General features: G+C 33.6%; 1 protein-coding gene across 9 annotated transcripts in view; it reads right to left on the bottom strand.

Annotated features, from left to right (window-relative positions):
* Rbm26 (RNA binding motif protein 26) overlaps positions 1-26,526 on the bottom strand; it is a 73,280-nt gene that overhangs the window by 6,699 nt on the left and 40,055 nt on the right. For 8 of the 9 annotated variants that reach the window (XM_070002769.1, XM_070002761.1, XM_070002766.1 and 5 more), the window contains 8 exons: positions 21,934-22,059; positions 21,631-21,705; positions 20,011-20,178; positions 18,394-18,498; positions 11,780-11,980; positions 7,320-7,406; positions 3,747-3,860; positions 1,196-2,330 (listed from right to left, as the gene is read on the bottom strand). In XM_070002769.1, the coding sequence (XP_069858870.1) occupies positions 2,241-2,330; positions 3,747-3,860; positions 7,320-7,406; positions 11,780-11,980; positions 18,394-18,498; positions 20,011-20,178; positions 21,631-21,705; positions 21,934-22,059 (966 nt within the window). In that variant the 3' untranslated portion in view covers positions 1,196-2,240. Of the gene's footprint in view, positions 1-1,195; positions 2,331-3,746; positions 3,861-7,319; positions 7,407-11,779; positions 11,981-18,393; positions 18,499-20,010; positions 20,179-21,630; positions 21,706-21,933; positions 22,060-26,526 lie in introns of those variants that run through there. The other variant, XM_070002765.1, reaches the window with a different exon arrangement.

Genomic DNA, 26,526 nt, shown 5'->3' with positions numbered 1-26,526 from the left:
TATACTTTTGTTTGTATTTTTAAAGTTGGTGCCGAAATCAGAAAGCCTAAATTTAAATCTAGTCCTAACAGTAGCTATAACTTCGAGTAAGATTCCTTATCTGTAAGATGAGAATTTAATCTACTTTTAAATGAGAATATATCAAAATATATGTACGAGTATTAGTATGTACTAAACATGTTCATAAATTCAAAATTCAAATAGCAACATAAAAGTAACGTACATAATTAAAATCATTAGTGGTTATAACTGTATAACTGAACCTAATAAATGTTGGTATACTTCCCATACTAGGGAAACCAAACTTCAAATCAACATGGCTTTAGACTTTAAATTCTAAGTTATTAGTGAGTCCTAGGCAAGAGTAATTATTTATATGCTGGACTATACAGAGTAGGTAATTTCAGTATATTACAAAGATGTTTTACAAAAAGTTTTAAAATATCAGGTTAAAAGCTCAAATTATAAAGCCATGTATCAATCAGCATAGAGATTTAACTGGCTTTTGAAAGATTTACTTTCTTTATAATACCTGTTTGGTGTAAAGAGAAGAAACGTGAGCCTCTGCCAATTTGGCACCTTTCACGACTACTAAAAAGAAAAGAAAACAAACTTACCTAGTGAATCAGAATAGCACACAGTCAACATACAAAAGACTACATAAAATATATCAGATCTTTGTAAAGTTTGAGTAAAGTTAGTATTTTGACAACTAAAATATGAGCTTGAAATTTTAAATATAAATGTATGTTAATTTCATGTCAAAATGTTCCACTGAAACAGTATCAAGAACATAAAATTATAACCCCAAGTGTAGGGGAACAAAAGATAAATAAAAACAGTATTCACAAGTGACTCCATTCAGAAAAGGCTGGTGGTGGCAGAAATAGTTTTTGTGATGTCCCTAATATGAAATAAGGTGATTTTTAAAAAACGTGATTTACAATATCACCAATCTGGAGAGGCAGGAATACTTGCAACAAATTAAAGATCTAACACAGTAATCTCCCACCCCCTTACTCTACAAAGAATTTATCCCCCCCCCCCACCGCCCCGGAAACTGCTATATCAACTTTCAACGATATTCACTTGCCAGAGAAATCCACTTAAAAATCACAATTTTTGGAATGTCAAAGATTTTTATACAAGTATAGGAAATGCACACATAAAATATCAGACTGGAACACTTACCAAACAGTGTTTTCCTAAAGTAGTATCTATAGTACATTTCTTTATTCATACATCTTCAAATGGTCAAGTTTTCTTTCATACATCCAAAATGTAATATGATGTTTTCTTATTCACCAAATGTTAGCACTACTTGAAGTCTGGTTCCAAACTAATCAGCCTGCTTTTAAATTTTAAGACATCTGTTGAAAATTTATAGGATCAAATCAAAACTGAAGTGGAATAATTTTAAACATTGGATTGTACATTATTGTAAAAGTATCAAGTAACCATTATTAAATTAGTGATTAAAGCTCTTTTTGTGAAAACTAAGGGAAAGGTAAATTGCCATCTGGAATGGTCTATTTATTTTCTTTTTTTTTCTTTTTTTTTTTCTTTTTTTAATCAAGGAACATTGTCTTAATTTTCTTTTTTTTCTCTCTTTTTTTTTCTTTTTAAAAGACCATTCCACTTTATTTTGAACATCCAGATGCATAGGGACTCATATGTAAAGCAGTCATACACCATTATCATTAAAACCCATGTGGTAAAATACATACACAAGTCTAACAAAAGGCTAATACATAGTAAAGCCTAAGCATACTACTATGTAATATTATGAATACATAACTTGGAGACTTTAGTTAGAGTACTATATTATCAATTCATTTTTGAAAACATTCATTAAGATTTTAAATGCAAATTCATTCCTTATTTGCAGTAAAACAAAATCCTCTAAGTTATAACAAGTATTGGGTCATAAATTTTCAAACCTATTCATTAAATTACAAAGAACCCAAAGAATTCTGTAATGTTCAGTAAAAGTATGTAATAAAAACATTGCATATGTTCTAGGTGATGTCTTTAGCAACTGTTTACTGAAATAAAATGCAAACATCAATCTTTCAAAATACAGGATCAGAAGGTAGTTTTCTTCTCTTTTGTCTATTTGTGAAATCCATCTTCATCACATTTTACCAAAAATTGTTTTTACAAATATGTAAAAGTACATTAGATAATACTAATGAAACACAGGTACAGTTTTAGCATATGCAGATCAATGATCAGTCAAATCATCTTCTCCAAGAACGAGATTCATTGTCCTCCTCCTCTTCATCATCATCTTGAAGTAATGAGTCATCCACCAAAGACTCTTCCTGAAACTTTAGGTTAAAATGTATTTAGGAATTTACCGAAAAAAAAGGAAAAAAAAATAAGAAAAAAAGGTGACATTTTTAAACACTTTTCTTTCTGAGTCAAATAAAAAAGGTTATTCCTATTCCTGGAGCATTCAAAAAGCAAAGGAAGCCTTTTATCCATTCAATGACTTCTCTCCAGTTATGACTGCTTCCATGAAACAAACACTGAATACCAAACTAAGACTTTGTGTATGCCATATCTCCCGCCTCTGACACATTATTATGACATCTTCTGTACCTTTATAATACTGCTTGACACTTACAGAAAACATCTGTTTTCTCTGACTTACTCTAACTCTGAACACTGAATCAATGAGTTGTATAAAAATCTGAGATTTCTATTTCTTTTATGCTTCATTTAATGAATATTTCCTTACAACATTCCTTCCTTTCCTCAATCCTTTCATAAAAACTTCTTAAGACTGCATTTCCAAACTTTTCAAATACCTAATACCAGGTGCTCTCCTGCTTTTTTCCCCCATTCAATTCAAACTCATGGAAGGACAAAGGTATAATCTAAAATATAAAATGACAAATCATGTATATGAGTTTCAAAATATACATTTTTGTTCTTGCATTTGACTATGAGTATTCATAACAGCCTTGAAATGCTCTTGAAACAAAATGAAGTGCCATTATGAAAATCTAACAAAGGCAACACAGAATCATTTCATTTCTTCATCCTACCTTTATTTCTTCAACTAAGTGCTATTATTCAAGAAAAATTCAGTCTTCCATATCTTTCCTAAAGCTTATATAGCTCTACCTAAAATACTTCTCTCCGCTATATCCCCAGATCCAGCACTTAATTATGGAATGCTAATTTATCACCCAAGACCCAGCTCTACTATCAGTGCATTCTTCAAGATTGTCCTGGACAGGAAAAAAACAAACAAACCAACAACAACAAAAAAAAACCCACTTCCTCAGTGTTCCCCAGCATGTTGTTCAAATCCTTCTTCGGCACACGAATCTGCCTATTATTATAATTAGTTTCTTAAATATCTGCCACCACCCTCCTTTCCAAATTATAAGCTCCTTGATGACGGGGACCGTGTCTTATTCATTTTTGTGCCTAAAAATCTACAATATAGGAGTCAATCATTCTAATGAACTACAACAACATGAATGAAAATAAAAGAAAGCTGAAATGTTAAAGGCAGCACTCAAGTAGAATAGATACTCTAAAACTTAAGATATTGCAACATTTCCTGTGAATAAAAATCTAATAAGTATATATTATTTTCTAGAAATATGAAACCTGTGTGTGCACGCGCATGTGTGTGTTCATATATTCCTTTAAGATTAGCAATCCACAGTTCTCATTTGGTATGTAAACTACGAACAATTAAAGGTAAAAACAAGTTGGAAAAGACATACTTCCTCTTCATCAGGTTCAACTTCTTCTGTTTCCACAGCTGAAATATTAGTTATTGGTTTATTCCATGCCAGTTTTAGATCCTGCCCTTTGAAACGAGCTCCATGAACTGCAGCCTAAAATAATTGAGAACATTGGAGTATAGACCATTAATAATTTAAGAAAAATATTAATTTTATAGTGTCCAGTGTTTAACTAAAAATAGTTAAGCTGACCTGAGAATCAACTATCCACTTATTTGCTTTTTGGTTACTTCACAATTTGCTATTCATTATTATAATTTACAATTAACTTTTATTTTTTACTTATTTATAAAATCATACTAGTGATTCAAAATACTTTAAAAAAGAAAAATTTCTCGCTAGGCACCGGTGGCCTTAGGCCTGTAATTCTAGCCACTTAGGAGGCTGAGATCTGAGGATCAAGGTTCAAAGCTGGCCTGGCAAGAAAAGTTGATGAGACTGTGAATAATACCAAAAAAAAAAAAAAAAAAAAAAAGCCAAAAACGAAGCTGTGGCTCAAGTGGTAGAGTGCTAGCCTTGAGCAAAAAAGTTCAGGGATAGCACCCAGGCTCACAGTTCAAATCCAGAAGCAGCATACACATACACACATATACACAGAGACGCACAGACACACACAAAATTTCTACTGAGTACAATTATTTCATTACTAGCCAGTAACTGACACAGTAACTGGTACAATAATAATAATCCCAACATACTTCAAGATATTGGTTAAGCTTCTAAATCACTGTCTAAATTAGCATGAATAGGCTAAATGAATTTTATTAGGCATAAAACCTAATAACTTTTAACATACATAAAAATACTTTGTAAGACATATTACATTATCCTCAAATTACATCAAATGACTGTAATTATGAAAATATCTGATGTAAAGAATAAGTATTTCAAGGAAAGTGCTGTGAAGTAGGTATATAGGGAACAACCCTGAACTTTGTTAATGAACAGGATTTCTTATAAATCTTTACAACTGAATAAGAAAAACTTGAACTTAGCAAATAGATCTAAGACTTGCTACAGGAAGTGGCGCTGTAGCTCAAGTGGTAGAGCGCTCGCCTTGAGATGAAGAGCTGAGGGACAACGCCCAGGCCCAGAGTTCAAGCCCCATGACCAACAAAAAAAAAAAAAACAAAAAAAAACTAAGACTTGCTACATTAAGTAGCTAGTTTGCAAACAGTGCATTCAAATAAAAGTAACATGAACATAAATCAACATTAGCAGCATACTGAAATAACTCATTCACCAAAGATTGATAGCATAATCTCAAAGTACAGAATAATGTAAAACAATTATATGTTCAATGACATTTGAACATGAGTTGTCTGATATTAAAGTCCCCAGGTATAAATTTTGAATCTGCACAAATAAATTTGATAAATTTAAAAGATTTCATGACTATTAAAAATACAGCTTAGAGTTTTTAGTTCATGGCTTCATCACAGTATCATTTAACTAGAATTTTAGAAAATACTTAAATAATTTCAAAAACAACTTTGAATGTTTTGAAGCTAAAACCATTATATGTTTCCTAAGGAATCTGTTATCTTATGCAAAAACCTATTCAAAACCCATTTCTTCATTCTGGTAAAATTAAGTAATCTAAAAATGAAAAAACTATTGCTGGTATTTTCTAGAATAACTTTTTTTTGGTGGGGGGGAATGGTTTAGGTTTTTTTGGTCTGTTTTGGAAACAAAGTCTCACTATGTGGAAAGTCTAAGCTGGTCTCAAATTTTCCATCCTCTTGACCCACTCAGCCTCCTGATGGCTGGGATTATAGTTATAAGTGGTATGCGAAGAGAAAACTAATCAATGAAAGAGTCAAAAATAAATCCAAATAAACATATAGTTTGAAAATACTAGATTTGCTTGATGAAATTAGGTTAATTTCTTATACCTAATAAATTTAATATAACTGAATGTTTACAAGCAGGGTGTGTTGGTGCATGTTCTTAATCTCACCATGAATGTTTCAATGAATTTATACCTTTATATTCACCTTGAAATACTGTGTGTCTAACATGGTTATATAAAACTGAAGAAAAATTCCTTCAATAATCTAGATGCTCCAGCAAATAAAAACAATGAACTATTTAGAAATAAACACTAGCTGAAAATTTTCTTTTCTTAGTCCTAATCCTTTGTTTCTTAGTCTATATACTCCTACATTTTTTATCTTAATTTAAAATAATGATGACAGTATATGGCAATATTCTATACATTCTAAGCATTCTTCAACAAAGTTGTCATTTCTATGTCAAAATGAGTAATTTTTAAATTCTTAAAAACTTAAGAATTTAAACGTTCCCTGAAACCCAGAAGTTATTTTTTCTCTATCTTGTTTGTACAAAGTAAACTTTAACTTAATTTTCTATTCTTTTCAAAACTGAACATTGTAAAAATGTACTTTTTGGCTTAAGGAAATGCTTACATCTTAATTTTTATAACAATTTCAAGTGTTAATCATAGCTGTGGTAGCTATTCCTTCTAAGCCATTAGACTAAGTAGCTCCCATTAGACTTAACCTCAGTTATTCTGTCATTTATTCACTCTTCATAAAATTAGTATTGGGTCTTTTTTAATCCTTGCTTTTTTATTTGGAAAATACATACAATTCATTAAAATGTATATACTGCATTACATTTCCACTAAGAAAGGTAAAACTGAAATAAAGGATATGTCAATAGTTTACCAAGACAATTCCAACAATTGTTTTCAAAACTTCTTTAGACCATCACCAACTTAAAACTTCTGAATTACATCTAACTGTTCTGTTCATTTAAGGTGATTGTCTAGAAAACTATTTTGCCCTTGTTGAAAACAAAATAGTTACACTACCTTCTCTACAATGCCTTGAGAACATATCAAGACTAAGCTCCCATAAATCCTTTACAACTCACTCTAATTTTGCTTTTTAAAATCTCTGAAACCCACGTGACACATAAAAATACTTCTAGTCAATCCTTAGAAAAATTATTCAAGATATAGTTTACAACAACTATACTAAGAATACTCTAAAATCTAGAGCTATATATTGTATCTTGGGCAAAAACTAATAGCAGTATATTTGAGGGTGTGCTGACATTCCAACACTTCTTTAGAATTCAGCTTACAGGGACTGGGAATAAGCAGGTGAAGGATAATTAAGAAAAGTAGTCAAAATGATTACATTCTCCCTACTTCTCCTAAATTAACTCTCTATACTTATTCTTCCAAAGTATGTTTTGTTTTAGGCCACAGAAACAAAAAAATACATCAAAGTGGGATGGCCCTACTGTTAGAGAAAAAATAGTAAGAAATCTAGATGTTCACAAGACAGTACAATTTGCCATTAGACTTAATAACTGTATGCACTATAATTATAACATGATTACATTAGATGCAGAATTACCTACCAACATTAGGACATCATTCCTAAAATGTCACAAGTGTCATTTTATATTTTACCTAGTCAAAACAGATACTCATTAAATTTAAAAGTTTATTTATATTAAAAGTTAGAAGGAATACATCTCATAAAAATCTTAATTTTTATGCTTATTTTTAATACTTACGGCTTCTGCTTCTACTCTTGTCTTGAATGTAATTACTGCATGAAGTGAAGAATCATCAATCTGACAATCTTCAATTTCACCATATTGCTTTAAATTGAAAAAGAAAAATATTTCCTCCAAATAAGTGTTTTGAAACATCCACAACTCCCAATGACATCAAAAACATTAAAATACTGAAATATAACCCAGAATAAACAGATAATGATGCTAATTAACAGAAAGGAATAGTAATTCAGCTTAATAATTGAAATTTTAAGATAAAGCTTGATTCTCTCCTCAGTATTATTTCCAATCCTCTAATTTCCAGAATTAGTGAACTACATTTGTTTCAAGTGTCCCCCTTCCCCCTTCCAAAGCTGAGGACCAAACTCAAGGCAGGCCTTGCACTTGGCAGGTAAACGCTCTTCTATTGACCTAAATCCCAAACACCTCAAGTAGTCTTTACATGAATGAAATAACAGTCAAAGCCTGAGCTTATTTACTGACCTTCCTTTTATTACTCTAATCCAGGACAAGCTAAATTCATTCTTAAGCAGCATACCTGAATATTAACAATCTATAAATTTTCAGTACATTCCTAATAAGTGGGAAAAAAAAAGACTCAGAAAATTAATATTCCCAAAGTAATTAAGGGAATTAATGGATGAAAGTCCAGACCTATTTGAAACTGTAGTGCTCTAATTGATCATGCTTTCATTTACTATATATTTACAATACAAACTTTTCAGGCCATTTAAATGGTAAATACATTATGCCTGTCTGGGGTTTGCTGGATTTCTTTCCTAAGTATAGTATTTTTCTACAAAACCAAATTTTACTCCTTTATTATTAATACTTTTCACCACAAAATAAAACTACAGGCACTGGTGGTTTATGTCTATAGTCCTAGCTATTCAGTAGGCTGAAATATAAGATAGTGAGTGGCTCAAAATCTGGACATGAAAGCCCAGTGAGACTCTCATCTCCAATTAACCATCAAAAAGCCAGAAGTGGAGCTGTAGATCAAGTGGTGGAATGCTAGTTTTGAGCTCAGGCCCAACTTCCAGCTCCAGGACTGGAATACACAAAAAAACCCTATTACCATAATCTCATTAAAAACATGCGGATATGCACTGCATGCATATACATACATATCACACAGAAAGTAATTTTGCAAATGAGTTGCCATTTAACAAAATAGTTTTTGAACATAATTATTATGTTCAATGTCACTCCATTCACCCTTTCAACATTTTCACCCATCCCTTATCTACCCTTTCCATCACTCTTCTTAATTTTGTAGGATATACGGTAGGTTCTTGTCTGCATTCTCTTCCTCTTCATTCGTGTATCCTTTTCCCCTTGGCCCCACTTCTCCTTTTGAGTACCTGCTTCTGGTGTTTTACTTTACTGAACTTTTGGCTTTCTAAGAAATTACACTATTTGGGACTTCCCTTTAATCTACCACACTTCATTTGTATACACTTGCATACCACCCAACGTTTTTGTTTGGTAGTGGGGCTTGAAATCTGGGCTTGGGCGCTGTCCTTGTGCTCTTCAGCTCAAGGCGAGTGCTCTACCTCTTGAGCCACAGCACCACTTCCGGTTTTCTAGCAGTTTATTGGAGATAAGAGTCTCACAAACTTTCCTGCCCTGGCTGGCAGTTCAAAACTGCGATCCTCAGATCTCAGCCTCCTGAGTAGCTAGGATTACAGGAGTGAGCCACCAGCGCCTGGCTCCACCCAACGTTTTATCATGGGTTTGTTAGCTTAATCTAGTTCCCACATAGAAGAGAAAACATGGATCCTTTGTCTCTTTGGGCCTGACTTCACCTAACGTAATTTTTTCCAATTCTTTACAATTATAATATCATTCTTTCTAATGGATGAGTAAAATTCCATTGTGTACATTTTCTTGATCCATTGGTCTATTGAGGAGCATCGAGCTGATTCCACACCTTGGCTATGGTGAATAGTGCTGCAATAAGCATGGTTGTGTGGTGGCTTTACTGTATCCTGGTTTGTAATCTTTTGGGTAAATGCCCAGGAATAGAACTGCTAGATCATTAAGGTAGTTCTATGTTTCATTTTTTGAGGAACCTTCACACTGCTTTCCAGAGTGGTTCAAGCAGTTTACATTCCCACCCACAGTGCATTAAGGTTCCCCTTTTGACTGCATCTTTGCCAGCATTTATTACTGTTTTCTTGTAAAGGCCATTCCAACTGGGGAGATAGCTAAGACACCAAAACTTGATTAGTTACCTAATCTCTTTGTATTTCATTTTTACCATCACTAAAATGGACATTAATAAAAGAACCTACCCATACATAGAATGATTCAAATAATTTTTTTTTGGTGGTTTGTGGGGCTTGAACTCTGGGTCTGGGCTCTGTCCCTGCGCTCTTCAGCTCAAGGCTAGCATTCTACCACTTGAGCCACAGCACCACTTCTGGTGATCTAGTTGTTTTTAATGGAGATCAGAGTCTCACGGACTTTGCTGCCGGGGCTGGCTTTGAACCGTGATACTCAGATCTCAACTTCCTGAGTAGCTAGAATTAGAGGCGTGAGCCACTGGCGCCCAGCTTGATTCAAATAATTTCTAACACAGTGAGTTAATTTTTAAGACATAATAATACTCCAATAAAACAAGTGCTCTCTGTTTTAGCTACAATTATTATTATTACTAGTCTCAGTGGATAAATGACAAATTATGCGCAAATGCATCCTTTAATAACGTAAGGTTTCTTTCCTCTGATTTCATATGTTCAACTCATGTTGTGATAGAAAAGCAACATTTTAAACCTGCATTCTTAAGACTGGTAATGTCAATTACCACTGCTAACTTTTGAGTAGAGTTCATATCTCTAAGTATATGTAAGAACTGCTAGCTAGAAGCTTTGAATATTTCTCTAAAACAATATGCCTCACCAAAACACAGCCATAATAAACCTACCTTGTCTGTTTGGATTATTTTAGCATATTTATTGCTAGTTTTCTGATTAGCTATGTAACCTTTTTAAGATACTCAAGTTATCTACATCTCCTTTCTTTTGTGGAAGTGGGGTGAAAAGCAGGGAAGAGTTGGACTAGATTCTCCCCAATCTCCTTTCTAGTTCCTCTATTTCTTTATCCCTTTAAATCCATAAAGCACAGGACACTAATCTCCTTAAGTATTATTTTAATTATTTCTTAAACATTTAATACTTCTTTATGTTCTGACCAAATATCTACTAACTGCTCTAAACATGAACTTGAATTTTCAAAAGGTACAAATTTGTGTACCATCTACAAGCTTGTTATCTTTTAAAATCTACACTCCTTATCTATTTCATTAAATATTCTTTTATTGTTATTTCTCCTATTACATGCTATTGTCAAAAACATTTCTTTGTGGTACTAATGCACTTACAGTGGCTAATAAATGGAACTTGATTATAAATTACCTTTATAGTTTACCATAACTCATTTGTAGTAAACTAGTACATATAAAAGCTCCTTTGGAAAAAAAACTGGCCACTTCCTTCTTATCCAGAAAAACTGCTACAATGCTTAGTGAAAAAAACATGTTTGGTAACTGAGTTTTGAGATATTAGCAAAAATGGCAATATTTAAGATGAAGATGCATTTAAGGTGGGTATAATCTCTGCAAATAGGCCTAATGAATGCCTGGGAGCCCAAGTTAATTAAAGATTAGCAGGATAGAAACTTCTTTTCCTTTTTTATAAGGCAACCTACTATCATAAAATAGACTACTTATACCCTTGTATTAATTATGGAGGTAACTATCAAATTATCATATTATCAAAATGTTGTATTAAATTTTGGTTAGCTAGAACAAGTAACGATTTTAAAAATATAGATTGTCCATGTAACATGTTAATTATTTTCAGAAATTGCCAAATTAAAGATGGCAGTCTCTGAAACAAAATTTAAATAATTCTTTTCACAGTATATAAAGGCCTACTAAGAATTGTAACATTTCTTCTAGATAAACAAAAAGTTACTATAGTTCACAGGGCCTGGTGACTCACATCTATAATCTCAGCTACTTAGGAGGCACATCAGGAGGATATAAGGTGGCTGGCACAAAACTTAATGAGTTACTCATAGTGGTACATATACCTAAGTAGGAGGATGGAGATTTGAGACCCACCCAGGCCAAAAAAAAAAAAAAAAAAATGCGAGACCCTATTTGAAAAATTACTGAAACCAAGAGGGTTAGGGTGGCAGTGGAGAGTAGCTCAAGTGGTAGAGCACTTGCCTAGCAAGTGAGTTCAAACTAGCCTTGAGTTCAAACTCCAGTATCACCAAACAAACAAACAAAAAAATCCATAGCTCACATTTCATAGTTTTATGGTTAATCAAACCCTTTGTTCAGAGTTATTCATTCCAATTTCATAATTTCCCCTTTAATTATTGAATTTATTAACTGAACCATGATTATCAACTGGTGTTTGTCTTGTTGGGTAGAAAGAAAGTACCGCAAAATGAGGAAGAAGATCTTCTCTATCACTCTCTGTAAACGCAGAAATCTCCAATGCCCTGGGTCGGTGATCCACCACAGCATGTCCAGGCACACCTCGCCCTCGCCCTCGCCCCCTGCCTCGGCCATGAGCTGCACCTCGACCTCTTGGATGAATTCCTCTACCTCGACCAGATGAAAGAATCCCTCGTTTTGCAGCCTAGAAGATATCAGGCACATAGGTTAAACAATGTATAACTACCTAATGAATATCTTTTACCTGAAAATAACTAGGACCACGGAGTTTCAGATGTTTGGAATTTTATATTGTCTATATGCACAGAAATTTGTGGTTGAACATCATCTGAAAATTCAGGACTTTGGATTTCAGATTTTTAGATGAGAATCCCTCAATCTATCTTTTTTAAATGTTTTGATATCTTTATGTAGATGTACAAAGGAGGTGCCATTTAACAATGCAATATACAAATACATCTTGGTATCAGGCCCTTCAACCCACTCCCTCCCCTTTTCCCCTTATTTTCTTAATTTTGTAGAATATATAATTGAATTCTTGACTGCATTTTCCCCTGCTTGCTCCCTTTCTTAGTCTACCCCTCTTCCTTTGACCCTATCCCTCTCCTGCATGTACCCATTTCCTGGTGCTTATTCTATTGGGCTTTGATCTAATCTTTCTAAAAATTTATATATGAGCTGTCAACTGAAGTCCATTATACTCCAGTTAATTCATTGTAACAACTAGTATACTACTCAAGGTGTTTACCTACAGATGTATGGATACATTCTACCAACCACAAATGAGGGAAACCAAGCAATATGTTTCTCTGGTCTGGTTTGCTTCACTTAATACAACTTTTTCCAAGACTTTCCATTTCCTTATAAATGATACAGGATCATTCTTCCTATTGGATGAGAAAAATTCCGTTGTATATATATACACCACATTTTCTTGATCCATTCATGCACTCAGGGGGCATCTGGGCTGATTCTGTATCTTGGCTATGGTGAATACTGCTGTGTGAACATGCTTGTGCTAATGATGACTTTATTGTAATCTTGTCTGTGTTCTATTGGATAAATGACCAGGAGTGGAACTGCCGGATCACAGGGTAGTTCTATATTAACTCAAGTCAACTGCAATTTATACAATTTTAAATTGGGATTTTAGTTCTTAAAATGAAAGCAAATTTAAGTAGCTACTGAATTTAGTAACCAAATAACTTAAGGTTCTAAAATTACCAAATTGCCTTTTCCATTAAGTTGTTCTCTAAGATATCAGGACTCAACACAAAAAAAACCCAAAAAACAAAAAACAAACCTAGTGTTCGTGCATGCACGCACGCACGCACACGCACACGCACACACACACACATCCACACACAAACAGGCAACTCTAGATTTCTTTCTTGGGTTTTGTTTTGTTTTTGTTGGTTGTGGAACTTGAACTCAGGGCCTGGGCACTGTCCCTCAGCTCAAGGCTAGCACTCTACGCCACTTCCAGCCTTTTCTGTTTATGTGGTGCTGGCTTACTTCGAATGGAACCCAGGGCCTCATGCATGCAAGGTAAGCACTCTACCACTGAGTCCTACTTCAAAAGTCAGGTTAATAGCTGGGTCTTGATGGCTCACACATGTAATCCTAGCTACACAGGAGGCTGTGCATCATGGTTCCAGGCCAGCCCAGGCAGGAAAGTCTGTGAGTTTCCATTAACCACCAAAAAACTGGAAGTGGCATTGTGGCTCAAAGTGGTAGAGTGCTAGCCTTGAGCAAAAAACCTCAGGACAGCGCTCAGGCCCTGAGTTTAAGCCCCAGAAATGACCAAAAACAAACAAGCAAACAACAACAACAACAAAAACGACAAGTCTCTCTCTCTCTCTCTCTCTCTCTCTCTCTGTGTATATATATGCATATATATTATATATACGTATATATATAGTATCTATACTAAATTTATCTTATTTATGAACTTACTATATATGGTCTTGACCAAGTGTCATCAAAAAGTAAGTAAAAATAAAGAGAAATAAGTAAAAGAATAAAAAAAAAAAGAAGTAACCACTTAAAAAATATAACTGCATTCACATTATGCAGGTCAGATGATTCCAAGAAGCTTAGCTGTTATCTTCAGTTGTGTTTAAATTAATTGTGTTATCTTCTGAGTTTTCCTGACTTTAATAATATGCCTCCCAAAGGAAAATGGTGCCCAAAGGGCGAGGTAAAAGTTAATGTGTTAAAATGATAAAGTGAATATTTTAGATATGCTTTGAAAATAACCAAGTCTTTAGCACAAGTTGTGTAACATAATGGGCAGCTCATTGAAACTATATACTTATGGACATCAACAATCTAATATACATATACAAATAAATTATTTTTCCCAATTATAATTTTCAAATATTCTATTATAATTTCCATTTTCTTGTCTGTTGCATGAACAGTTTTCTCAACTCATTAATTTGATCACTTATCACTATCATATAGAACGAAGGTAGTATACTAATTTATATTCTACCTTATCACTCTGTATGAATACAGTAACATTCTTCATTATAAAAAATATTTAATTAGCACATGCTGCAAAGGTAGAGGCATTAAGCAGCTAAGGTTCTAAATTATATTAATGAAAACCAACTCAGAAAGTGAAGCAACTCTAGCTACTTGAAAGCAGAGATTAGGAGGGTAAAGTTTGAGGCCAGCCAGACAAAAAAGTTTGTAAAACTTGTTTCTAATTCATAGTTGGGCAAAGCAGCGTGTGTTTGTTATCCTAAGCTATTTGGGAGGCTAAGATTGAGAGAATCATAGTTCCAGGTCAGATGAGGCATAAAAGTCCTATGACTCCACTCTCCACAGAGGGAAGCTGGACAAGGAAGTGGCAAATGCCTGTGAGCACAGCAATAAAGGGAAGCCAGACATGGCAGTGGCATAAGCCTATAATCACAACAACAATGGGAAGCCTACAGCCACACTCATGGCACAGGCATACAAAATTAGGAAGACAGACTCATATCTCAAAGCTCTCTAATGAAAGGGGGGTAGGCATAGATCAAGGGACAGAGAGCCAGCCTACCTAGTGCAAGAGCTTCAGTTCAAACCCTATAGTATACTGCTCCCGATCCTTGAAACAATTTCAAAGGTTTAAATAGAATTGCAGTAAATAACCATTATAATTCAAGCTTCCTTAGATGTTCTTTCCAGTTCTATTCCCTGCTTTATCCTCTGCATCTATAGTAATATTTAATATTTCTTCAATAAATCAAAAATGCAGGTATGAAATAGGAAGTTCAACAAGAACCAAAACAGCAAAGCTAAAAGAAACATGGTTTTCCAAATAAAAGATAAAATCCAATATAGGATAAACTGACACCTAACATGATAGTGCCCAAATCCGCAGTGAAAGCACTGGGACTGCTCACTGGCACATGTACGCACAAACACATGCACATGCACACAGGCTTGTTTGTACATGCACACACACACACACAATTTGAGAGTTAATACATAATATATTTAAAACCTAGTAAGGGCTATGTATTAGTAGTTAATGCCTGTAATCCTAGCTACTCCAAAGATGTACAGTGATCCCTCACCTATTGTAGGAGCTACATTTCAGAGACCCCCATGATAGGCGAAAATCTGTGAAGTAGCATTACATAGTTGACCCTGACTATATCACAGTTCACTTATTGCTACTTAGTGGATTTTCACATATCACTGGGGCCTCTGGAACATAACTCCCATGATAGACGAGGGATCACTGTTTTTTGTTTGTTTGTTTTTAAACCTGTGATGCTGTGAAGCTGTGATAAGTGAACCGTGGTATAGTAAGGGATGACTGTAACTGAGAGGATAATGGTCTGAGTCCAGCTTGTGCAAAAAGACTTGCAAGAGTGAGTAGCAGGATGTGGTAATGTGTGCCCATTGGCCCAGACACTGCAAAACGTGAAAATAGGATCACAGTCCTGTACAGCAGAGGCAAAAAGCAAAACACTACCACAAAAATAACCAGAGCAAAACAGATTAAAGCATGACTCAAGCATTACAACTCCTGCCTAGCAAGCATAACACCCTGCCTTAGACTAAGTAAATAAATAAATATAACTTTATAAATCAACTGGATTTATAGACATTGATGGAAAAGAAATAATCTATTGATAGTTTTGGTCTGAGAAATTATACACATGGATTTTTAGAACAAGATAAGCACTATTCATATTATATTGATGAGATAGTATAACATCTAAGTAGAAAAGCAGGTGTAACAGTCAAATCTCTGCTAGTATAAACATTTTAGTTGTTTCCTCTCAATATAGCTAATCTTAACATTATTTTAGCTATAACATTAGTTAAAACAATCACCTAAAGTAAAAATTAGAATGCTAAGTAAAATGTAATACAGGGACAGAAAGACAAACACTGCATTATTTCACTTATATGTGAAATCTGTGATCCTAGTAACTCAAGAGGCTGAGAGCTGAGGACCCCAGTTCAAAGCCAGGCTAGACAGGAAAGTACATGAGACTCTTATCTCCGATAAGCACCAAAAAAAGATGAAAGTGGAGCTGTGGCTCAAGTGGTAAACCACTAGCCTTGAGCAAAAGAAGGTCAGTCCCTAAATTTAAACTTCAGGACCAGCAGAAACAAAGAGTTGTGCCAATAAGAATGGGAAGATGCTGAGTTCAAGGACACAAACACTCAGACAGGATGGTAAGTTCTGGACATTAGAACTTAAAATGACCATTCTTGACAGTACTAGGAAATTATTCAAAGAAGTTTTACATATTCTATTTTCTCTACAAAATAGGTGAAAAGATAGATTAATTTGATTTAACTGCTTCACAATGTAAACATATTTCAGAACATCATGCTGTACTCACATACAAGTTTTCATTGGTCAATATAAAAAATAAGTAGTTAACAAATCATTTAAAAGGCCAAAAGTTAATGACTGGATATACAAAGGTATATTGGAGAATATTAATGTCTAAAATTACAGCGTTTAAGCAATCCTGAATGTTTAATATATAACTTAGGAGGCTCACAAATTAAATCCTCCAAAAAAAACCCTACAGTCAAAATTGTGCTTGGCCTAACTTTTCCAAATGTATTTGACCATACAATCTTTGTTCACTAATTTCTACTAACATCTAATGGAATTCATTACTACAGTAAGTAAGCACACTATGGAGATATTGTAGTATTTCATATATTAGTATTGACTGCAAAACAAAATGAATTCATAATAAAAGTGGGAAAATGGACCTAGAACAAATCATGTTTAGTGAAGCCAGCTAGGCTCAGAGTGACAAATAGTGCATATTTTCTCTCACATGTGGAAGCTAGACCTACAATCCACTGGGACATGATAAATTATACAGGATTCTAGGCATTCACACACAGTAAGACTAAAGGAGAATACTTTTAGGGGAAGAATCCAAAGGCACCATGCCTCTGTGCCTCTGAACATTTAAAATAGTGTTTATCTAAATGAATGCCAGGAAATGGAAACAAGTTTTTCTGTTAAAAAAGAGAAAGAAAATATTATTGTATTTATTTCACTTATTAAAAAAGAAAAACATGGACGGATAAAGAATTCTGATAATACTATTATTTACTAAAATTATAGGCCAGAATTTTGAAAATACTGTTTTTCATGCTACCAACACTAGCATGGAATCTCCAGAATAACGTAATTTCTGTATTAACATAAAAGAAATCTTATTCTTATTTTAAAATTTATTTTCTGGATAGGACACATGTGTAATCAGATTAAGTTCTAGAGAATCCAAATATATTCAAGTTTAAGACAACATCTTATAATCTCCCAAATCTCAGAGTAGATAAGGTAGTCCCACTTAGCCATGAAATTTAATACCTGAATGGCATACTCAATTGATGTACTGCATTGCAGGGGAAAAAAAATATATTTATCATATTATAATAAAAACTTTGAAAAAAATACTCAGATTAAGCAACACAATCTAAAACAAAAAAATTAAATTGTTATAACAATGATAAATATGGACATGTACCTATTTTATTTATAATACTAGGTCTTCATGTTTTACAATGAAATACAAATTTTTAATCATTTTAGCTAAATACTAAAAATGTTTATGTCTTAGAAAACAACTTTGCTTCAAGTTTCTCATATAAATAACCTTATATGAAGGTAGTTCATTTTCTTGTTAAAAATATCGACAGCACCATCTATAGGCAAAACTAGGGTAAGCAGGTTTTTCAATGTAAGTCTACAACTGAAAGTGATCTTTATAGTAACTCGAAATAATAGGACTGTATATGCAAAGGCTATCTCCATAAGAATGTTTTTTTTAGTCTTAAGGAGAGAGAGATATCAAAAACATGTTAAAACAAAAATAAAATTCGCTAGAAATGAAGACACCTGAATATATAGGTAGAGCTACTGTCTTTTCTCATTAGTATTTTCTCTTGTGGTTCTAAAACTTCTTTTAACTTCTTTCCACAATCCTAAACCTCCTTTGAGTATGGCAGTCAACAACTGCTGATGAGAACAAAGACTATACATTTCTAAGTTAGCAACTATAACTACATCTGGTTCTTGTAAAAATACTGTGTTGCTTGGATGGAACATACTTCCAGCTGTAATTCTGTATATTTTCTTCTAAGTTCAGTGACTTCTTCTCCAGCCTGCATCTTCTTATATAAATCCAGTTCTGTGTCAAGTAATTCTTTCTGCATCTTAAAACAAAAAGTTATATTTCATGTAGTAATTAATATCTTGAATTTATATTTAAAAAATTTACAAGGAACAATGACATTCTCTCTTTCCATACATTCCCCTTCCCAGCCTTTTTTTTGGGGGTGGGGGGTGGGGGGTCACAAATCTTCCTGTGTAGGTCAAGATGGCCTTTAGTTCATGAATCTGCCTCAGCTTCCCAAGAGCTGATAATATACACGTGTCATTTTACCTGGTCACATTTCTTCCCTATCTCCAAAACTATTACGCTAGTCTAACTATCAACTAACTCTGATATTTCAAGAGTTTAACTTGTTGCATCTTGCACTGATTTCACTATAATACATTTTCTGTAGAGCAGGTATGTCTACAGACAGAAATAGTAATTTCAAAAGACAACTGTAGAAAGAAAACCAAAAACCCAACCTGCTAACAATATATAGATGTATTTATGTGTAGAATACATACCTGTATGTGTCTTAAGTGTATATACACAGTAACATATATAAACACATACACACACACACACACACACACACACACACACACGACCAGTTGACCAGAGCTTAATGGTGCTTATTGCCTAAGAGACTCAAGAAGGAATAGTGTCAGGGACTAAATAAAATCTCAAGAGAGACCTTCTAAGTACCCCTTACTATATCATTTGGCTTTGAAATGTGTAAATGTTTTAGTTATTAAAAAATTAAGCAAATCAACAAGAACTTGGGCTAAAGGGAAAGGATTCAAATCTGAATACAAAAAGCAGCAGAAATAATTTTGTAAAGTTAAAACCATAGCATATCATGGGGGGGGGGGGGGGGGGGAACCCAACCAGACTCCATAAAGTTCTGATTATACTCATTTAGTAGAATATATTGAATTTGTAAAAATAAAAAAAAGTATATTTTTATATTTAGCTGTGAGAAGTAGCTATTATTTTTATACCAATTTTGATATTATTTTGAATGTATTATATGTCTGTTCAATGAAGATTTGATATTATAGGAACAAGCTATCCTTATGGAAATACATATAATATGGAATAGGAAAAAAAGAGAAACCATGTGATATTGGAATACAATGACGTCTCATATATATATATATATATATACACACACACACACACACACACACACACACATCAATATAAATATTGTATAACATACTGTATTATTTTGGTTTGCTACTATCTCAAATACATTTAACCATTTCTAATCTAACAATTCCGTATAGTGATACTCTAGAATTTTATTGTCATTAAGCTTTTATATCACAAACTGGTACAATAAAAAGCTCATATTTCTTGGTCAAATAAAGTACCTAAATCAAAACATCCTTATGGTAGCCATAATTATTTTCCTATTATTGACTTGCCAACTGTAGCTTCAAAGTAGAATTAAAATGGTCAGATTTTTGAAAAAAGGAAAATAACCTAACTGTAAAACTGAACCTTGAAATTAGTGCTTAATATTCTTTAATAGTAGTTCCATGAATAACAACACAAATGAAAGTACCTGAGTCTTAGTTTTTATACTTTTGGGGAGACAGCGTCCAGGAGAAGTAGATTTAACTTCATCTTTCAACTTGGTAATATTTTTAGTCAAAACTTCTAAAGTTTTCATGATTTCTGCTTTATCTTCAGATTTCATTGCTTTGTTTTTTTCTAGTTTTGAAATTAACATCTGTCAAATTTTTAAAAAAAAGTTAAGACACTTCCATTATTATTAACAAAGCAAAAACAAGAAAATAAGTATGCAGGTAATACTATTTTTAGTTTATATATTCAAAATAAAACCAAAAACCAATAAGTATACAAGGATAGCTAATACCAGATTTGGTGGTAGTACGTTAGTCACACATGGACATTGGGGTTTGAACTCAGGGCCTCACACTGGCTAAGCTAGGGTTTTTAGTTGTTTTTCAGATAGGGTCTCACATTTTTACGAGCCTAGAATTGGACTATAATCTTCTTACATATACTTCACTAATGTGGCTCCAAGATAGCCAAATACTAGTAAAGTTCCTTAAAAAAATGAACTGATAGGGAAGGCTTAAACTAAGATAGAAGATGTTAAACTCAATCCCTGAAAAGTTTTCTGTTTGAAGTATCAAAATTTTTGCTTTTCAATGCATTTTCTGGTATTACTCATGCCTCAAATATTTTCCTCTAATGAAGTTGCAACCAAACAGGACTAAAGTTTTAGGCTCCTTTCATATAACAAGGTATTGGAAATGAATGGTTACTTTCTTTGTCATAGGGAATAGTAATTGGTTAGCCTGAGAATATTCCAGTATAAACAGGAAAAAAGATGATAATTGAATTAATAGGGAACTGAAGAAACCATACAGTTTTACAGGTTTCCTGAAATAAAATAGCTTCTATTCTGATGTAAAGCACTGTAATTTCTCCTTATTAAGTATATGCAAACTAACTGGAATAAACATTTGTTCCACCAGACAAAACTGGCCTAACTTTTCAACCCAACTGCTTTTAGCACCCAAGTGCTGAGATTATAGGTGTTCACTAGCCAAATGTAGACATAATCAACATATCACTCCGATTAAAGGTCATAAAGCAGAGCAATATTGCCATAAAAGAAATTCTATCATTTATTCAACATAATGCATCCAAAATATTACATCCAATAAAATTTTCACTTTTTCTCCCTTTATATCATGTTTTTGAAATGTGATATGTACTTTACACTTATATCTCATCTTGGACTCGGCACATTCCACATACTTAACAGATGTGACTACAGTATCAGACAACAAAGGACTAGAGGGTTCTCAGACAATGAACATTAAAGAATTCCATGTACAATGAAGGTGCCTATGAATACTGAAAAAAGAATCCCACTTCATTATTATTAGTAGCATCATAGTTGAATGAACACTATCTCATTTTCACTTCATAAAAACCATAGTTTCATTTAATATATAATCTTCATCCCTATTACATTATATCTATCATACAACAGTACTGATGACAAAATGTAACTGTATATGCTTTATCATTACCAATTACCAATTACATTAAATCTGTTTTTAAGGAATGGCCAAATAGTACCGAGTGAATATTACTAAAGTAACAGCTAATAAATATTTTGCCAAATCAAATTTTAATATTTTACCTTCTGTGTTTCAATGTGCTTTTCTAAAATTTCTTGCTTCCTTTTCCTTACATCCTGCTGAAGTTTCAGGGCCTCCTGAATCAAAAATATCATTAGAGAATGATTACCAAGGATCAAAAATGTAGTTTGCAAGTTTTCAAGATCAACAAAGGAAACCTTCCAAAGAAAACAAGTAATAGTTATAGTTCAGAAGATACAAGTTGAGTATCAATATATGCCTTCTTTTAGTCTCATTTTGTGATAAGCACTTTAAGACAAGCTTTTCTATATGAACATTTGTAGTATGTTCTTTATTATACTTACCTGTTTTTTTTTCTGTGCTTCATTAGTATCAGCTGCAGGAGAGGTAACAAGTAAGGTTTTTTGTGCAGCCTTCAAAGCAGCTGGATTATACACTGTTTTTGTTAGGCCAGTAGATGTAGACAACACCTACCAAAATAAATTCAATTTCTTAAAAAATGTAACAACCATTCATAATTTCTTAAGTCCTATTTCCTGTGAAATTTCATAGGTACTTTTGTCAAAATCCAGCATGTTGAACTAAATTCACTATATATTCATAACTAAATCATACCTCACGATTTGAAAGGAAGGATTTAAAAGAAGAATATACCCTAAAATGAACATTTTTTCCAATTAGCAAATACCTTTAGGAAAAAAAAGTGCATAAATGCCACATCAACAAAACAAACAAAAGAAGCTACTGCTATTTCCATACCACTCAGAAAAACCCTGGTTTCTAAATACATAAACTTCTTAAGGTCTCTATTGACTAAAGCAAATGTCACATACAAGAGCATGGCACAGGATAAAAATGCTTTTTTAAGTAATTTAATATGATAGTTCTGAAATTTAATCTGTAGTTCTGAAAGAAAATGCAGAACTCTTTCTTTACTAGCCATGCTCTCTATGCTTGAAGTGACCTTACTCTCTTCAACCCAGCTCAGTATTAACACAATCAAAACATCCATCATCATTTCTACCTTCTACTTAGGTCCTTCAATAAAATGTTTTTTTTAGCTATCATGTAAAAATAACCTGATTATATGTTAGTTACGCATCTTGCTCTATGTCTACATTGTAAGGCCTTGGGGAAAAAATATGTTTTTCTTCTTTTTGTGCTCCCTATACCTAAGTCTTGACAACCACGTAACTATCAGACTACAAGACAAGCATCTTTTTGAGCCTTGATATGCTTACCAATAAAGTTAATAGTTGTGATTTGATTTGTCTAAAGTACAAACCCAAATATTCTTTCCTTGAAAGCAAAGATTCCTTTTTTTACTTGTCACATCTGTATCTTCATTATCTACAAAATGTCAGGTTACATAGCAGATACTCAAAAGCACTGATCATACTACACAAAGCTGGAACTATTATAGGTTAAAGTGGAACAACCTTTTCTACACAAGGATTAATTCAAAACAATAAATTGCTAGAGGCTGCTTATTACCTTCTAAAACAAAGCACTCTTAAGTTCCAGTGAACTGTAATTCTTAGAAAACTGCTAGGGAATCTCTTTATGGAAATCAACATACATTATAACATCAAGACATGAAAGCAAATCATGTCTGTGAACTTTAATAATCCAGATGAAAAAATACTCCTTCTAAAGTGTTAAAGAAGTTCGTGACTTACAACAGGTTAAATCTAACTACTAAAATGGACAAGTATCAGTAAGAAAAATGAATATATTACAAGTAGCAATCTGGAGACCATTTTCTAATCTTTCATCACAAAATTAAAGTATAATGCAAAGCTTAGGCAATTTACCATTGTTCTAAGTATGCAATAATGTCTTAGCTTTTAAACGAAATAAAAACTTAGAACACTTGTATTAATTCTATATAACAAAATGTTTAAAATGTAAAGGTTTTTAATAATACTTGATATGTGCTGAAACTGGTGAAGATCTTTTTCTTCAATGATAAAAACTAATACTCAGGTATCACTAAATAAGAAGGAAATAATTATATGCATTTAAAAATGGAGTAAACAAAACAGCCAGACTGCAGTGGCTCAATCCTGCAATCCTAGCTATTCAGGGGCCTGAGATCTCAAGGCTGTGGTTCAAAGGCAGGCTGGGCAGGAAAGTCTATGAGACTCTTATCTTGAGCTAACCCCCACAAAAAAGCCAGAAAATGGAGCTGTGGCTCAAGTGGTAGATTACTAGCCTCTAGCAAACAACCTCAGGGGCAGTGCAAGGGTCCAAGTTCAAGACCCAAGACAGTCCAAAAAAAAAAGGGTAAACATAGTCTAATCTCAGTCACCATTCTCAGTCATTCTGGAAAAGACATTTCCTCTATACTACCTTATGATCACAACAAAATACCAAACTATATGATTATACAAGATAGTAAGTTATTAAAAAAAACAAGACAATAACTTACTAAGAGGAATACAAGATGACTACAGTACAAATGAGTGTACTGTTTTACCAATGAGAATTCAATAAATTAAAAGTCATAGACAAAAAGATTTCTATGCTCAAATAAATTGGAATTAGTGACTATCAGAACTGTATTTTCCATTTTTTAAATGTTTATTAAGAAGACAATCAAGTCAGTGAGGAAACCTAGGGAACAAAGAACCCAAGTAAACACTTTTAAATACTGATTGTCAAACTTCAGTGAACAAGTGTTTCTTTTCAAGTACCATAATTTCTAATATCAAATTATAAAGAGTGCTGGCTCAAAGTGAATCAAACTATCTGACAAGAATGAAAAGACTCCTTTATTTCTAAAAGTAGCTCCCTTGTTTCATCCAGAAACTTCCTTCTGTAAAAATAGGACACATAATAATGTATTTCATAAAGCTTCAATCTCAAGGACTTTAAAATATTCTATTACTCTTTATATTCCCCCACTTTAAAAGTAAGGTGACAAGTTTGAGGACAGGCTGGACTATGTCAAGACCTTATCTTAAGAAACTAAGGGTTCGTCCAGGCACTGGTAGCTCACAGCTATCATCCTAGATACCCAGGAAGATCATGGTTCAAAGCCAGTCAGGAAAGGCCATGAGACTTCTATCTCTAATCAACCACCTAAAAACAGGAAGTAGAGCTGTGGCTCAAAGTGGTAGAGCACTACCCTTGAGCAAAAGAGCTCAGGAACAGTGCCCTAAGTTCAAGTCCAATGACATACACACACATAGGATTGGGGATATTGCTCAGGTACAGTGCTTTCCTAGCAAATAAATAGCCCTAGGTTTGATTCCCAACACTGAAAGAAAACAAAAACAAACTTTACAGCTTTTTTTTTTGGGGGGGGGGGGGGGCGGGGGGAGATGGGAAGGGGAAACAAAGGAGGAGGCAACAATGCTTGATAAGAAATGTACTCATTACCTTGCCTGTGTAATTGTAACCCCTCTGTACAGTATTTTCACAATAAAAAAATAAATAATATAAATAAATAAGTGAAAAAAAGAAACCAAAAACCAAAAACCAAGAGACACTACATTTTATTAAAAATGAAACCAGGGAAGGGAGCAATAGATTCAACAGAAGATGCTACAATTCCTAAGCAAACTATCAAAACATTAGCAGCAATAGCTTTTCTACAAAAGTAGCCTTTTCTGCTTTTAAGTGGGTTTCTGTATGGACTGTAATTTTTACAACTGACTTCTAGCGACCTAACTGTGTTTGCATCTAGAAATTTCAACTGTTTATCAATTCTTTGGAATTTTTTATATAGAAAATTGTTATCATCTATGAATAAAGAGTAATGTTTTCTCTTTCATTGCATTTTTATCCTTTTGGTCATAGTCTCACTAAATAGCCCAGACTAGTATCAAACTGACAATCTTCTCTCAGGTTCCCAAGTGATCCATTATGCCCTTCTGGTTTCTTTCTTTCTAATCTTTATGTGATTTATTTTCTTATTTTACTGGTTAGACCCTAGAGTACAAAACTGGAAAAATATGATGATGGTGGACATCTTTTCTCATTTCTTATCTTGGCAGAAGCAAGGTATTCAGTATCTCAGCATCTCAACAGTAAATTTATTATTAGTGGATCAGACATTGCAGATAATCCCTAGCAAAGTAATAAGTTTCTATTTCTACTTTTGTATGCGGATTTTTTTTTCCTGGGGGTAAAGGGGGAGTGGAGGGGAGCAAGACTGAGGACTGAATTCCAGGGACTCATGCTTACTAGGCAGATACTCTACCTCTTTGAGATACACCTGCAGGCTTTTCTGCATTTCTTATTTTCAAAGTAGGGTTCTACTTTATGTCCAGGCAGGTCTGGGCTAAGATCCTCTCTCCTACTGCTTCCCCATGTGCTAAAGCTGACAAGCATGCACCACTGCATTCAGCAACTGTGCTTACCTTAGCAGCTGTCCTTCCCCAGCAGCTAGAATAAGAGACCACCATGCTCAACCACTGGTTAAGATGGAGTCTTGTAAAGTTTTGCCCAGGCTAAAATTGCAATGGCCCCGTATCTGATTCCTAAGCAGCTAGAATTATAAGTCTGAGACACTGTGCCCAGTTTTGCAGATTATTTAATGTAACCAAGTAACAAATTTCATCAAATATGCTTCATTTCACTGGAATTTAAGACATTCATGCCTGAGTTGTGGTAAACTTTAATATCCTTATCAGGTTTTAGTTTTTTTTTAAAAAGTGCGTTTAACTCAGAAGATAAACTGAAAAGTTATGAACTGTGTTAATAAAATATCTATCATTATTACCTCTTGGCAAGTCAAAAATCAATCCCCTTTGTCTAGCACCTCTATTTCCTGTGTGAAATATAACCAGCTAAACTATTATTAATATAAAGAAAAAACAGGGCCTTTTCCCACCATGGATAAGAACAGAAGAAAAAACAATACTCTTAAAAATTAAGTACTAAGTGGTGCTGTAGTTCAAGTGGTAGAGTGCTCACCTTGAGCTGAAGAG

This window comes from Dipodomys merriami, unplaced genomic scaffold (genome assembly GCF_024711535.1).
Source record: "Dipodomys merriami isolate MVZ:Mamm:240054 unplaced genomic scaffold, mDipMer1.0.p SCAF_6, whole genome shotgun sequence".
Taxonomy (NCBI): domain Eukaryota; kingdom Metazoa; phylum Chordata; class Mammalia; order Rodentia; family Heteromyidae; genus Dipodomys; species Dipodomys merriami.
Note: the sequence above shows the minus strand (reverse complement) of the source record. Positions and strands in the feature narration are given on the sequence as shown.